Below are 16,707 nucleotides of genomic sequence, written 5' to 3' on the forward strand. Positions count from 1 at the left end.
TCCCGCAGCTGATCGGGTCTTCATGTGTGTGTGATTTGTTCATCTCATAGCCAAGAGCCTGTTTCTGGAACACTCCGTGGCCTTCCAAGTATTGTCATATCCTCTGTCCTGTTTGGTCCTCACCGATGTACCGGTGAGGGCACCGTACTGACATGGCCCTGGCCACTGAGGCTGGCCACTGATTCCCCTGCTGGCCAGAGCCTGGTCTCCGACCTGCCACTCTCAGGGCACAGCCTGTGCCCCTTTGTGTCCTCCACATACCCCCTTTCCTTCCTTCCAGAAACAACCAGCTTCACAGCAAACCCAGCTGTGTGGCATTCTGGCGTGTACGTGTCTCAGAGGCGTAATTTCTTCATCTCTAAATCGGGAGAACAGCTTCAGCCCTGCCTACCCCCGGAACACTCTCCGGCTCAGCTGGGACGAGGTTGGCTGAAGTGGGCAGCTAGTGGATGGGACGGAGGGGCTCGCCTGCCCATGCTGGGGCCACAGCCCTCTGAGCCAGGCACCCCCCAAGGGAGAATGGGGATGGTGGTCCCATGAGGTCCCCTGGCTCCCCGCCTGCCACCGTGTGCCTCCCTGTATCAATGTGGCAGTCCTGAAGCAGCTGGGCCTACCGTCACTGGACACTCCATGCAGGCTTCACAGCAGAGATGGTCTCCTGCCGATCTGGGGTTTTCCCATCCTGGTCAGAGCTGCTGGGCTGGTGGATGTAAGCGTGTGTGGTGTGTGTAGTGTGTGTGTGTGTCTTAGCTCAGGCCACTGTCACGGGTTTCTGCAGACTGCCCGCCTGAAGCCACAGACCTTTATCTCCCACTGACTGTGGAGGCTGGGAGTCAGGGTGTGGGTGCAAGCCTGGGGAGAGCTGCTTCCCGGCATGTGCAAGGCACCTTCTTGCTGCCCCAACCTCGCAAAGCACAGATCATTTCTCGGCATCTTCTTCTCTGAGGGCCCTCATCCCATTCCTGAGGACACCACATGACCCAATCTACCACCCCCACCCACTGCAGGTCCCCCTCCACATGCCATCACATTGGACCTTACGGTCCCAACACAGGAACTGAGGGGACATGGACATTCAGAGTGTGGTGTGCATGTGTGGGCTATATGGGTGCATCGTGCCTGTGGAGCCTGAATGGCACCACCCTGCCCGCTACACCAGGGCTCTCGGGGGCTTGTTGGGCTCAGAAGGAACAACTTGACCTGGAGGAGGAAGTGGAATGAAGTGGGCCCGGCGGCGGTTGGGTGGGCAGCTGTGAGTCTTCGACAGTGGCTAGAGTCCTGACTTGGTGGGAGCATGTGGCCCTTTTTGTGGGGAGGGGCTGGGGTCTTACCTGTGTTGGCCCCTGGCATGGGAGGGTCCTAAGCAAGGGGTGGGCTGGCCCCTCCCTCAGAGGAGGTGCCTGGCCGTGGGCTCATTATGGGAGGCTTCCTGGAGGAGGCAAGATAGGAGGTGGCCATGAAAGAGGACGGGAGCACTATGGCCTGCAGGGTGGCCTGCCTGGGAGCTTGCTGAGCACGGAGCATTGGGGCAGGGGACAGGCAGCAGAGCCGGGATGGGATGTCAGTGTGAGTCAGATCCTGGAGGACCTGCGCCCCTTCACCAGGAGGCTTTCCCCAAAGGCAGCCTGAGACTTCCGTGGCTTCAGAGCAGGAGAGTCCCTCCTGTGTGGCTGTAGAGGCCAATCTCCATTTTCTCATTGGTCAGGGGCAGAATGCGTGCCAAGTCACTGCTCAGGTGATAGGGTAAACGTGCCTTTTCAGGGGCTACTGTGGCCGAGGCAAGAACTGGGCTGTCCATCCCCAGGCATGGCCCCTCTTCTGGGTATCTGGCCTGTCCTGCTGCCGTCTGTCTTTGCCTTTTGGCCCTTCTGCTCTTGGGGCCTCAAAAGTCAGGCTGGGAGACTGGGGGACCTTGGGGTCCAGCTGCCCAGCGGGGCTGAGAGCAACTGGAGTCTGGGACTGGCCAACCACTGTTCTCATGGTCCCCCAAACACTCCTGGCATGCTGTCTCCCCACGGGCTGGGTCTCCTTTCCCCCTTTCCCCTGGGCTTGCTGTCCCAGGGCCTCACTGAGGAGTGGACACATTTCACAGCCTGCACCCAGCATGCTGTGCCACCTCGGCAGGCATGTGATTTCTCTGAGGCCCATCCTCTGCTACCCCTTCCTCCCTGGCATCTTTAGGGACCCTGGGAGGGACTGCTGGGCAAGGAAACGGGCCTTCAGGTTGTACTAAGGCTGCTGAGAAGCTGGGACAGTGTGACACCAGATGGGCCACACCTTGACGTGGCCTCTCACAAGGGCACCTAGGCTTAGCACCTGCTATCCTGAGCTTCATGGGGGTTACTGGGAGGCTGGCCTTGCTCCTCCTAAGAAATGCAGTTTTGTTGTGTTTGGCAAGCGTCTTCACTGGGCTGAGTGCCTTGCTGAGCACGGATATGATCCCAGCCATTCCCACACATCCCTGTGAGGTCAGTGCCATCGGTCCCATTAGACAGATGGGAAAACTGAGTCATAGAGAAGTTCTGTGACTTTCCCTGGACCATCCAGTCAACAAAGCGTGAGCCACGAGGACACACTTATCGTGAAGGACAGCCCTTTGCTGGGAGACAAGGCTGCCCTACAGAACGGTCAGCTGTGTCCCGGGGGGTGTGGCCTGTGTCCTCTCTTCTCAGCTGACCTCTCCCTTGCAGGCAGCCCCAAGAGACCCAGGAGGAACTGGAGCTGCGTCCAGCTGTGCCTGGAGTGTCAGTCAGCCTCCAGATCAGGCTGTCGCGGCACTGGGGACAGGGCCCGCGGGCTTTTTCCTCAGCTTCTTCCTTGTCTCCCTCCCAGCTAGTCCCAGATGGTTTTCTGAACCTTGCTTGCGTTCCTTTGAGAAAATGGCATCATTTTTCCCCCCTGTAAATCAGGAATGGAAATAGAAAATCTGATTTCTCAGGAAAAGTATAAAGAAGAAGGTAAATAGCACCTCTCCCTCGGGCAGTCACTGCTAACGTCTGAGAGGCCTGGCTGTCTGGTGCTTCCCGCTGTGTCCCCGGGACCTGGTGCCCAGCAGGGGCTCAAGAAATATTTGGGACCAAACGGAAACAGTGAATAAGTATTTCTGAAAACTGAGATCACAGACTGTCTCTGTTCTTTGACTCTCTGACATTCGCCTTCCTCCGTGTGGCCATGTGTCACAACTTGGGGTGTCATTTACTTAACCGTCCCTTTGGGTGAGCTATGGGTCACTGGGAAGAACACCTGAGCTTATGGAGAGGCCGTATTGCTGGTGAGTCCTTACCTGCTTTCTTGGGGGCGTGTTGTTGGGCCACAGGATGGGGTCAAGGGGAGGGAAGTCTTCCCTGTTCCGAGAGCTGGACCCGCGCGTGCTCCCTGCTCCCTCTTCAAGGCCAGATGCCTTTGGAGAGCTGCAGAGCTGGTAAAAGCAGTCAGGTGAGAGCGGCGAGGGATGGATTGTGGACTACGCTTACAAGCCGTATCCGAGCGAATGGAGTTCATACGTATCTGTGGTCACAGTGTACCTTTCTGGAATCGGTGGGCTGCCGATTGCCCCTACATGCTCCTAAGTGGCATGTGGAGAGGTGCCCTCCTGTCCGAGAGGGGTCTCTTGGGCTTCCATCTCTGCCTTCCCGATCGGCTGGTTTGCACAGACATTCCAGGCTCCCCGGAAATGCTGGACCTCAGCTCCCAGACATGGAGCGGCTGCCGCTTGCTGGAAGCGCAGGCATCCGTGAGACCCCGCCCCAGCTCCCTGTCTGCCTGCCTGCCTCCCGCCTCCCACTGCACAAAGCAGCTCTGCCTGAGGCCACTGACCCCGTGTTCCTGAGTCCGGTGCCAGTTTCCTATCCTCATCCTCATCCTCATCTTGACCACCTTCTAGAACCCCTTCTTCCCTGAGCCTCCCTGGTCCTCCTTGTTCTCCTTCTATGCTGTTCCTGTCCTGTCTTCCTTGCTGATTTCATGTCTTCTGTTCCACGGCCAAAGCCTGGCATTCCTCCGTGCTGGAATGTTCTCTACTCAATGCATTCTCGCCTAAGGCGATCTAATCCCACTGAATCACTCTGTAGCCTTAGGTAATTTACTGAACCTCTCTGTGCTAGGATTTTTGCTCCTCTCTAAGATGGGCCTAATATTTGTTCCTATCTCTCCTGGTGCTGCGAGGACTATACACGCCCCAGCTCTGATCACAGGCCTTGACACATAATAGATGCTTCATTCATTCATTCATTCATTCATTCATTCAACAAATGCTACTGGAGGGCGTCCTGCATGCTGAGCTCTGAGTCTAGGCACAGAGGTTGCAGCAAGAATAAAACCGACCCAGGCCCTGCTCGTTTGGAGCTCCTGTCCTGGTGTAACGTGCTTTGTCATATGGAAAAGAGCAAGAAGGCAGAGCGAGGGGCCCGGGGATCAGGATGTGCTGGCAGGACAGCATGGGGTCCAGCTACCTCAAGGCTCGGGGCTGGGAGTCTGGGTTCAGACTCACCACGTCCAGTCTGCCTGTGGAGCTTGACCAGCTTCATGCTGTTGCCCCATCTTGGCTGTGTGACTCTTGCTAGCCCTCAGCCTGTGTGTGCCCCAGTTCCTCCCCTGTGACACTGGGCATGGTCACTGACCTCTCTGGGCAGTTGTGCGGATTAACGGAAGGTGAGCTGGGTGTCTCACCTGGGACGCAGGGGTACTGGCCGTCACTCTTAAGGGCTTGGGCTTTGCCACCATGTGGGCTGGGAGGACAGTCCTACCAAGCTGAAGGTCTAGGCCTTGGTTCCTCTGGGAGGAATGTGAGGGCTGGTGGGGCCCTTAGCTCATCAGCTGGGCAGCAGCTCGGGCCTGGCCAGGCAGGGAGGCCGCAGGCAATGCTGGCTGCCCTTGGACTTCAGTGCTCAGACCAGGACGCCACCTCCCTCCCTCTTTCTCTCTGCTAACCTGGCCTTCCCCCTCCCCAGGGTCCCAAGTGATGGTGGTTTACACGGAGGACGAGCTGAGCCCTGCACGACTGCTTAGCACTGTGGAGTTTGCAGCAGCGCCTGCTGGCTGGTGGGTGTGAACCTTGGGCTTTCAGCGTCTCAACCCGACAGGAAGCATGTCTAAGAAGAGCCGGAACAAGGGCGAGAGGCCCGACATGGAGGCTGATGCCGTGCAAATGGCCAACGAGGAGCTGCGGGCCAAGCTGACAAGCATTCAGATTGAGTTCCAGCAGGAAAAGAGCAAGGTGGGAGGGGTGTGGGCCCCCTGGCTCCACGGGGGAGGGGCTGGAAGTTCCCTGGCTGGGGGTGGGCGCTTGACCTCTGAGCCTCAGCTTGCCCCTTGGGAGAATGGGTACCACATCAATGGTGGTACCACGTGGGTTCCAGTCCTGGCCACCTCCCGTCTCGCTGTGACCTCGGACCAGATACATCACTGTCTGTGCTGTAACTCCTCTCCCCTGCAAGATGGGGTCATAATGGGGCCCCCTGATGGACCTGTTGGTGAAGGAGGGGGAGTTAGGAGGGGAGAGTACTAGAGAGCTTCTGGCAGAGTCTGGGTCTGGGACGGGCCCATTGAGCTCTCGTGGGGTGAGGACGAGCTTTGGGGCTGGTTGGTACAGAGCCAGGTTGGTGGCCAGCAGGCGATAGGCATTCAGCTCAAGTGTATCAATGATGGGCAGCCTGGCACGGTGGAGGAATAATAACCAGCCAGGGCAAAGTCCTAGAGATCCGAGGTCACAGATTAAATACACTTGTCACTTGGGTGGTTTGAAGTCCAAGCTGGTCGGTGTTCTGTGGTGTCCATGGGCAAAGAGAAGGGGGGCGTGGAACTTGTTCCTGGGCAGCCTGAGTGGGAGGGTCTGGCCTATTCTGGGTAGGGTGGGGGGGTTATACCCAGCCGTGAAGGTGGCATGCCCTCCAGCCGGGTCCACAGCACTGGGAGCCCTCGAGGGACTGCTGGGGGATGGTCGTAGGTGTCCCATCTAGTTGACGTGCTCGGGACTGGGTAACAGCAGGGGTCCAGACGTGGTCCAGCTCCCAGGTGGGGACGGGGGATGGGGCCTTGGGCCTGACTCAGTCCCCTGCTCAGAACAGCACCATGGAGAGCAGAGGCAGAGCCCAGGGCCTGGGGGGATGAAGGCTGGGCTCCTGGAGCTTGGGGACAGATGTGTCCCCTCCCATATCAGGACACTCAGGACTCCAAGCCAGCTTAGCTGCCCAAGGCACCAGCTTGTCCACACTTTGTGCATCTCAGGAGGGATTCATCTGCTGGGATCCCTTGGGACTGGCCCTACGCCGAAGTAGCAACAGCAGCTGTGGCCCTTGGGAAACCACACAGCCAAGGTCATTCTGCCAAGGGTCCTCCCACCCCCACCATCTAACTCACCTTGAGGTCTTGGGGCAAGCCATGTGACCACCCCATGCCTCAGTTTTCCTCTTTGTTACATGGAGTCCTCTGATATGCCTACCTCCCTGAGTCATTTGAAGAATGGGACAGTCACACATGCGTGCCGCCTGTCACACACAGCCGTGTGGCACTTGGCTGACATTTATTATGTGTCTGCTATGCAGGTCACTCTAGGTGCCTTTGACGGTGCTCTCCAGTTGATAGGTGAGCAGACTGAGGGTCAGAGAGGAGAGGTGACTTGCCCAGCTCAGCTAGCTCACTGGGGCCACCATCACAAACCACCACCGACTTTGGCTTAAACAACAAGGAAGTTATTCTGGAGGTTGGAAGTGGTGGATGAAGGTGTGAGCAGGCTGGTTTCTCCTGGGGTACCTCCCTCCTGGGCATGGAGGAGGGAGGTACTCCCTATGTCCTCTCCCTATGTCCTCACATGGCTGTCCCCATGTGTCTGTGTCCCGACTTCTTCTTTTAAGGACACCAGTTATATTGGACCAGGGCCCACACAGATGACTTTATTTGACTTAATTACATCTTTTCAGATTTTATCTCCAAATACAGTCACATTCTGAGGTTCTGCAGGTTGGGACCTCCATTGGGAATTTGGGGGACACACCTCCACCCATGACAGCGGGTCTCAGCACAGGTGTATGTGGTGGCACTGGGTTGGGAGCCAGGCCTGTGGGGAAGGTGCCCCCGGGTCACCGGGCTGCCTCCCTGTTGGACACGCCCCAGCTGCCTGATTTCTCAGCCCAGCCACACCCATGGCTCCTTGGGATGGCTTTCCCCGGGTTGCTGCTGGGGGAGCTTCTATTCCAGAATTCAGCAATGTGCTTATGGGCTGGTAGGAAAAACATAAATAGAAACTTTACAGTTGCATTTAAATGATATTTTCTCCTTCTTCTTTTTTTTTTAGATTTTATTTATTTATTTGACAGAGAGAGACACAGTAAGAGAAGGAACACAAGCAGGGGGAGTGGGAGAGGGAGAAGCAGGCTTCCTACTGAGCAGGGAACCTGATGTGGGGCTGGATCCCAGGACGCCAGATCATGACCTGAGCCGAAGGCAGATGCTTAATGACTGAGCGACCCAGACACCCCTAAATGATATTTTCATATGATCCCATAAAATTATTGTTGATGCCACAGTTCAAGTGTGGTCATTTTCCCAGAGGATCCCTGTTGAACACCGTAGGACAAGGGAAAACGCTAACTTATCTATTGATTCATTCATTCAGCAAGCCCCTGTGCCGTCGCTCCCTGTTGCATAGGAAGTGTTCGGACACGGCGTAGGGGCAAGAGAGCCCCAGAAGACTTCACAGAGGACTTTGGCAGCCGGATCCTAAGGCTTTTGCTGGCTAGTGAGCCAGGGAACAGTGCTTTCATGTTCCCAAGTGTCCAGCAACACCCATGAGTCCCGGACATGCCGAGGCCCAGGTCTGGGGTGTGCAGGGGCAGAGTTGGGGACTTACTGGTTGGGAGGTGTCTGCCATGGTCTGATGGCAGGACTAGAGTGATGGCAGGGAGAAGCGGCCAGGTCTGGAAATGGGGAGCCAGCACTGACAGACACCAGGAGGAGCGGGGTGGCAGGGGAAAGGGGGAAGCTGACTTCCCTGTTCCCGCTGGATGGCAGGTGGCGCTGGCTCCCAGGCTTCCCCCAAGGCAGCTGCCTTCCCCATCACTCGGGTTCGGTCCCTTCCAGTCAATTTGCTCTTGCCTCATCTGGGGCCAGGCACGGAGGAGCAGTGGGCACGGGCCCTTCTTTCCTGCTGTGCCTCTGAACTTGGGGGATAGCTCGGAAGCATCTGGCAGGTAAAGTGCCAGCTACTTTTTAGACTTGCTAAGCTCGTGGTGTAAGGAGCAGATGCTCTGCACACAATGGGCTAACCTGGGCTTGTTCAAGAGACTTGTTACCCCTGGGCTTGGGCCTTGGCTCCTCGGGGCAGAACCGGTGGGACCCAGAGGGGTTTTCTTGCTTGACCCAGCCTTCTGTCGGCATCCTTGCCCTACACACCCGGGGTGGCCTGGCCTATCTCAGCAGGCCTGCCCTCTCCCAGGCAGCCCTGCATACACCTCAACTCTCTTCCACATTCCTTCCTCCTTATCTACCTGTGAGCAAACTTCCCTTTATCCACTCACCCACTTTTGGCTTTCCTCATGTGCCCATGATATCCTGCTTCAGAGTATATAGTCAGGGTTGTTCAGAGAGGCATGGAACCAGGAGAAAGGTGTGTGTGTGTGTGTGTGTGTGTGTGTGTGTGTGTGTGTATGGGTGGGGAGGTGAAGGAGACAGATTTTTTTTAAGAAGTTGGCTCACATAATTATGGAGGCTGACAAGTCTGAGCTTTGCAGAGCAGACAGCTGGAGAGTTCAGGAAGAGATGATGCTGCACTCATGAGTCTGAAGCAGTCTGAATTCCTTTCTCCTCCAGGGAGCTTGGCCTTTTCTCTTGAGGCCATCAACTGATTGGGTGTGGCCCACCCACATGATGAAGGGTCAGCTCTTTTACTCAAGGACTAAATGTGAATCACGTCTTTAAAAAAAAAAAAATACCTTCACGGCAACATCTGCATTGGTGTTTGGTCAAATGACCTGATCCCATGGCCCTGCCAAGTTGATATGTGACACTGTCTTGAGACTTAGTATCCCACATCAGTGCAGCAAGTCCCTTCCTTCTGACTCAGGTCCTTGTTGGCAATAGGCAGGGAAATCAGGACAGTGGGCTTCCCAAAAAGGACAATGTTGAAAGCATTTAGTCCCTTGCTGGGATAGTCATGTTAAGTATTTAAAGTTCTGGCTCCTTGTGATTCAACCCATTAGGAAAGACTCTCAGTTCCAGCCCTGGGAGAGGTAGACCCAGACCTGACGGGTCCCCCATTTTATTTCTGTAGTCGAGAGTATTCAGTACAAGGAGATGCTGATCTCGTGTTTTTATCTGGCCTAGTTTTGCAGCTTTCTCTGCTGTTGAAAGTAAGGGTTGATCAATACCCAGACACATGGTCAAACTCCTCACCCTAAATTAACTTCCCCATGTTGGTATGCCGTAACCAGTGGTCTGGGGAGACTGGCTGCCTCCCACGGAAGCAGCTTATCCTCTGAGATACGACTGGTTTCTGTTTTTCGGAGACTGGCATGATTTAGAAAGCAAATGGATTGGCCAGGGTTTCTGACAAGTGTGTTTTATGTGATCCTTGAAAAGGTCGAATAAAGCACTTTAGGGTGTTTTAAGAAAATATTCCCTTGGCACATTTTACAAGTACTGTCTTAAATTTTGCTGATTAGATAAATTCACTTAGGCAGGGTTGGCAGCCTGACATCTGGGGAGCCAGGCTCTGGGGCCAGGTGCCTGGGGGTGAGCTTGGTTCTGTACCCTGGTGTGTCCTCTCTGAGCTGTTGCTGCCCTCCAGCAAAACAGTTACCTCTTCCCGAGGCTCCTAGGAGTTAAAGTGGAGGAACCATGGAGCCCCCAGCCTATGGAGGGGGCAGCTCAGTGAGGGTCGTTACTCCCTGCTTGTGACTCTCTGCCTCTGTCTTCTCCAGTCTTCCTGAGTCAGTCCGTTGCATAGGCCCTGGAAATTTATTTCTGGAGTAAAATTTGTTCCTAGTGAGAGATTTCTGCCTGTGTTTTGTGATGGATAAATTGTCCTCCCTTGTGAATCTCCAAACTGGAAGAGATGTCAAAGGCCTGTATGTCCTCTCCAGCATCTTCAGACGTTTTTCCACTTCTAGAAAATTCTCAAGAAAATACCAGGAAATAGAGTAGGAAGGAAAATAGGTGGGGCCTATGAGGATCAGGGCCCTGAGGGTGGCAGGAGGGGGAATTGGGGTGTGGGGACCGGGGAGGGTCACAGGGGCCCTTGTGCACAAGGTGGCACGGGGAGGTGGTGGCTGGGTCTGATGCTGACCCCCTCTCCCGTGGCTCGGGCCGCAGGTGGGCAAACTGCGCGAGCGGCTGCAGGAGGCCAAGCTGGAGCGCGAGCAGGAGCAGCGGCGGCACACGGCCTACATCTCGGAGCTCAGGGCCAAGCTGCATGAGGAGAAGACCAAGGAGCTGCAGGCGCTGCGCGAGGTGCTCATACGGCAGCACGAGCAGGAAGCGGCGCGCACGGCCAAGATCAAGGAGGGCGAGCTGCAGCGGCTGCAGGCCACACTGAATGTGCTGCGAGACGGAGCAGCCGACAAGGTCAAGACCGCGTTGCTGGCCGAGGCGCGAGAGGAGGCGCGCAGGACCTTTGACGGCGAGCGCCTGCGGCTGCAGCAGGAAATCCTGGAGCTCAAGGCCGCGCGCAAGCAGGCAGAGGAGGCGCTCAGCAACTGTATGCAGGCGGACAAGACCAAGGCGGCAGACCTGCGCGCTGCCTATCAGGCGCACCAGGACGAGGTTCACCGCATTAAACGGGAATGCGAGCGTGACATCCGCAGGCTGGTACGTGCTGCCCGTACCCCTCCACAGCGGGCGTGCATGCACCCTTTCCTGCCCGCCCACGTGCATCCTTTCCTTCATGCATTCTTTCCTCCCCCCACTTGCATGCATCCTTCCCTTCCCATAGAGTGCAGTAAATGTGGAGTTTCCAGGACATGCTGTGCAACAGACATGGTTCCAGGCACTGGGATTCCAGCAAAGCCCCTGTCCGTCCTAGTGGTGGTAGAGAGGTTTTGGGCAGTTAGAACTCTCCTTGCTAGGTGTGGGATCCTTGGTTCTTCATGAAACAGCCCAGAAGCACAAGTTTCTCACCTGCAAAATGAGGTTAATAGATAAGGGGCAGTGTTATTGGAGGAAAGGGCTGTGGAAGCTTATTGAAGTGCTGGGCATTTATTTATTCATTTAGTTAATAAGCCAGAGCACATTTATACCTTTAGGTAAAATGAATATATAGGGATAAGGCAGCCATTCTGTTGCAACAACTGGGGAAAACCATAAATTGCAAACAATTGTATTTTTAAAGACTGGAGGACGGTGGAAGTTCTGAGGTCTAGAAGAGCTAAAATTCCAAAGGGATGAGAGAGAGCCTGCCCAGGTGAGCTGACAGTTCCCAGCCACTTTGTTGCCTGGGGGGCATTTGCTCATCCTGGGTGTGGGCCAGGGATTGGGCTTCCCCCAGTAAGGAGATTCCACCAGGGCTGAGAGAGGTGAGTAGGGTTTTTTGGCCATCTCTCAGAGTCAGCATGAAAGATAGGAAACTAGAGGATCCTACACATGGGAGAGTTTGCACCCTAGAATATTCACTGAGTTCTGGGGTGATGCGGGAGGCTAGCGAGGCCAAGCAGAATGGCGGACTGAAATCTCCCAGAGCCATACCATACTTAGGAAACAAGCTGCCCAGATGGATGGGTTGCAACAGACCACGAGGACAGACCCTCAGAATGACTGTTGGACTTTGCACCTGTGCACTGCAGAAGGTTGAAAAGGCAAGTGAGCTACACTTCTCAGACTAGAGTCAACCACAGCAACAATTGTGATATTTGCAAGAGGCACATCGTGATTAAGAGAACATGGTCAGACTGAAAGTTGTGAGGATGGAGATAGGTACAACATCCAAATGCTAAGCCAAAGAAAGCTGGTCTGACTGTATTCATGCCCAAGGTCTTCAGGCAAGGAGTAAAACTAAAGAAAAGTAGGGATAATTCTTAATAATAAAGGGGTCAATTCTTAATGGCACTTAATAACAAAATTTCAAAACATGCAAAAGAAAAACATCAAAACTAAAAGGAGAAACAAATCCACACTTATAGTTGGAGAATACCACTCTGTCTCAGCAAGTGATAGAACACATAGGTAATAGATGAACAAAGATATGTAAGATTTAAACAGTACAGTGAACTGACCAGAGCTACACTGACAGAATATAGTATTTCAGCAGCATCAGATACAATTCTTTTCAAGGGGACATACACACTTTCTTTCAAAATGGTGCTCTTTTGAGTAAAACAGCTTTTAGACAAAAAGGAAGAAACAGCGAAATTCAAACATTTAAGTTTCTATCTTGAGAAGAAAGAAAAAGAGCAGCAAATTAATTTCTGAGAAAGCAGAATGAAGGGCCTTCAAGAGCAGGAATCACTGAAGAAAATCAGTGAAGAAAATCAACACATCAAAAGTTAATTGAAATAGGTCAACAGATAAGCCCTGAGAAACGCTGATGAAGGGACAAAGGGACAAGTCCCCAGGATACAGACTGTAAGAGGGACACTACCACAGCCCCTACAGAAATTAAAGAGACAATATGAATACTTTATGAACAGCATATCCAAGTAGAAATTTGGATAAAGTGGGTAGATTCCTTGAACAAGTACAACTTAACCAAAATGACACCATAAGAAATAGAAAATGTGAGTAGTCTTATGGCTATTTAAGAAATTCAATCTGTAATTAATAGTTTTCCCACAATGAAAAACCGAAGCCCAGAGGCTTCACAGGTAAATTCTTCTAAGTATTTAAGGAAGAAATAAAACTAATTACACACAGACTCTTACAGAAAAGAGAATTAGGAACATATTTTAATTCATTTTATGAAGCTGGCATAACTCTGATCCCCAAACCAATGATACTACAAGAAAAGAAAAAAAATGTAAATTATCCTTTATAAACATAGACACAAGAGTTCTAAATAAAATATTAACAAATAAAATCCAGCAATATATAGAAGGTCTAGTAAGCCATGGCCAAGTTGGGTTTATTCTAGGAATACAAAGATTGGTTTAATATTAAAAGATCAATGAGTATAATTCAACTAGTAATAGAATAAAGGTACAGAAAAAGTATTTCATAAAATTCAACTTCACAGTATAAGCTCTCAGCAAATTATGAATAGAATAGAATTTCCTGAATCTGGTAAAGGGTTCTATAAATAAAATTTACTACCAACGTGTATAGTGGTAAAATATTGCACATTTCTCACTGAACTCAAGGACAGAACAAGATGTCCACTCCCACCACTTCTGTTCAACATTGCACCAGCTAGGACCTCAAATACAAAGGCCATTAAAAAGAAATAAAAGTTCCAAAGATTGAAAAAAAAAAAAGAGAAGGGATTTATTTGCGGATGCTATGATTACGACGTAGAAAATCCAAGAGATTCTACAAATCATCGGAATAAGTAAGTGAATTTATCAAAGTCTCTAAATAGAAAGTAAATATGCAAAAAATAAGTTGTGTTTCTATAAACTAGCAATGAATAATGAGAAAACAGAACTTTAAAAAAGACCATTTATAGTAGAGCGCCAAGACTTAGAAGCACAGTCTAATGAAAGTTGTGTAAGGTTTCTACCCTGAAAACTAGAAAACACTACTGAGAAAAAATAAAGGAGACCTTTATTAATTAATAAAAGGAGAAGCCATTTTCATGGTATCAATATCGGTTCCTCCACAATTGATCCATAGATTCAGGGCAATCCCTATCGTAACTCCAGCAGACTTTTTTTTTTTTTTTTTTTTTTTGGTAGCATTGGCAAGTGGATTCTAAATTTGATTTAAAAATTTAAAGGACCTGGATTCACAATCTTGAAGACAAACAAAATCAAGAAAACTCATACTACCATATAATCAAGATTATTATCAAGACAGGCTGAATGATATGTGGATAAATTACGGGAAACAGAAGAGTCCCAAAATAGACGTATGCACAGGTGGCTGCCTGCTTTAGGAAATAGATGATACCTCAGTCCAGTAAGGAAGGGATGGCCTTTCAATAAACCATGTTAGAGTAGTTGGACATCTATAAGAAAAACAACCTAAAACAGGAAAAGCGATCCTTACATCGTGCTATCCATAAAGGTTAATTCAAGGTGGACCATAGCCTGAAATATTAGAAAGCAAACCAGAGAGGCTGTTAGGATAATGCTGAGCAATATTTTCATGCTCTTGGGTTAGGTAAATATTTCTCAGACAAGACACAAATACACTAAATGCACTATTCAGAGAACATTGTACACCGAACATTTAAGAAACACATTCTGTTCATCCAAAGGCATCAGTGGAAGAGAGACAAGGCACAGCACAGATTGGGAGAAGGTATTTTCCAGACATGTATCACAGACAACTTTTATCTGAATTGTAAAAACAACTTTGAAGCAATAAAAAAAAATAATTAAAATGGGCAAAGTTTTTTAAGGGTGCATTAAAAAGAGAAGATGTACTTAAATGAAAAGGTGCCCAAGCTCATGGATCATCAGGGAAACACAAGTCATAACTAGATGCTATTCATACCCACTAGAATGGCTGTAATTAAAAACAAACAAACAAACAAAATAAAACCAGACAATAACAGAGACTAGGGAGGATGTGGAACACCGGGAATACTCAGACGCTTCTGTTGGAATCATCAAATGCTATGACCACTTCGGAAAATGACTTGGCAGTTCCTTAAAACAACAATTTATGCTGCCTGGGACTTCCACTCCCATGGGGAGATCCCAGGGCAATGAAGACACACGTGTACATAAAGACATGAAAGTGAGCACAATGGCAGTAAGAAGGAGGGGACTATTAGGGTATAAACAGCACCCCACTCTTTCAGGATGGCCCTAGTGCAAGTAGAGTTGTTATTCCTTCCATTGAATGTTTATTTGTCTGAGTTCCAGCATTAGCTTCAGCACCAGAGTGGCAGAGAAAAATAAGATGTGGGCCTAGATAGCAGATAGCCGACAGACCACCAGGCGACGGAGTATGAACAGGTTATTACAGTGTGGGGAGATTAGTTCGGTGTTAGTACCATGCCAGTGCAAAAGGCAGCAAGGAGGAACAAGGGGTGACTCTGGTGCGTGAGTCATTTCACAGAAGAAGTGAGCTGGGTTTTGAAGGATGAATAGGAGTTTGTCAGGTGATGGGAGACCGTTCCGTGCAGAGAGGAAAACCCTGGATGAAAGAAGGAGTACGGTGTGATCATTTTTCCTATAGCTTTAAAATAGCCATGGTAATGTTTGATACTTGGATTCCCTGTAAAATAGTAAATGAAAATACAGTGGAAACTGCCATTGTCAAGGACGGGAGAATTGATGTTCTTGCCTTCAACAAAAGTTTTAAAATTATGCAATGTTTCTGGGGATCCTGGATGGCTCAGTCAGTTTGGTGTCCAACTCTTGATTTCAGGTCTGGTTGTGATCTCAGGTGAGTGAGATCAAGCCCCACGTTGGGCTCCGTCCTGGGTATGGAGTCTGCTTGAGATTCTCTCTCCACCTCTCCTGCTTTTCTCACTCTCTAAAAAAAAAAAAATTATGAAATATTTCTGGCAAAAAGGATAGATGAGATAATGAACCCTTAAGCACCCATCACACAGTTCATGAACAGAAACGTTACAGCAAGACTGAGACCCCTTGCCTGCTCCCATGCCCCTATCCCTGAATTGGGAGTGCATGATTCTGTTTCCCAGACATGTAGCTCTATAGTGTACACTGCCTCCGGGTGACCTTGGTCAAGGTCACATTGCAGGAGGGGGATTTCATGCCCTGGGGGACGTCCTCTAGCAGACCTCATCGTAGTGAGCACACAGGGCTTGGCTGGCAGAATAATGATGGAAGACATTTGCTTGCAGCCTATCTTTTCTCCCAATGGACTCTCAAGGGTGGACACTTCACCAAATGTCCTCTGTGCACCCCCTGAAGCATCCCATGGAGCCCAGAGGGAGTCGGGCCTGGACTGTGGCTGTGGGGGTGGGGAGGATGGATGGCTGAGCAGTGGCTGCAGTTGCTAGGATACAGGGACTTGGCCTGTTCTCCCTGTCAGGTTTCTGTACCCAGACTTATTTGCTGAGAGTGGTTTTTACCTGCTGTCTCATTTTGTGGAACAGGAAACTGGTCTAGGCAAAGTGACATCACAAGCAGAGAGTCCCTGGGCCCTGGCTCGTCACTCACTCACTGACAGCACCAAGTTCCTCTGTGTGCCTGGTCCTGGCCAGGCCCTGATCCCACTGTTCCTGTGACAAGCTCTAGGGTGCAGGTCGCTAGGAGGGCAAGGGGCAGGGACCTTGGATGATAGGCACTTAGAACATTTTCTAGGGTCATGAGCCTTTTTTTTTTTTTTTTTGTCATTGGAGGACATGGTCATTCATTCCCCACACTCAATACCCAAAAGATTGTGAGATTCTGAAGACTCCAAAGAGTAGAGCTGTCTGCTTCCTGGGGAGATAGTGAGTATCCCAGTATGGGGAGTATACAAGTAGAGGCTGGGGGAGGGGCTCTGAGGGAGACCCTGTAAGAGACTTAGGGACTGGAGGCAAAATGACCCAGGGTCCCTGTCCAGCGGACTGGCTCTAGATCAGTCACCCAATTGGTGGAAGAGTGTCAGGTTGCATGTTACCAATCCGGCTCTGAGAATGGCAAGTGGAGATACACAGATTTA

At 51.1% G+C, this 16,707-nt stretch overlaps 1 protein-coding gene across 12 annotated transcripts in view; it reads left to right on the plus strand.

The window, feature by feature from the left end:
• Window positions 1–16,707, plus strand: part of JAKMIP1 (janus kinase and microtubule interacting protein 1) — a 123,456-nt gene that overhangs the window by 51,057 nt on the left and 55,692 nt on the right. For 10 of the 12 annotated variants that reach the window (XM_047718826.1, XM_047718828.1, XM_047718829.1 and 7 more), the window contains 2 exons: window positions 4,950–5,215; window positions 10,306–10,800. In XM_047718826.1, coding sequence (XP_047574782.1) covers window positions 5,087–5,215; window positions 10,306–10,800 — 624 coding nt within the window. In that variant the 5' untranslated portion in view covers window positions 4,950–5,086. The remainder of the gene's footprint in view (window positions 1–4,949; window positions 5,216–10,305; window positions 10,801–16,707) is intronic. The other 2 variants (XM_047718835.1, XM_047718837.1) reach the window with 1 other exon arrangement.

This window comes from Lutra lutra, chromosome 2 (assembly GCF_902655055.1).
Source record: "Lutra lutra chromosome 2, mLutLut1.2, whole genome shotgun sequence".
Taxonomy (NCBI): domain Eukaryota; kingdom Metazoa; phylum Chordata; class Mammalia; order Carnivora; family Mustelidae; genus Lutra; species Lutra lutra.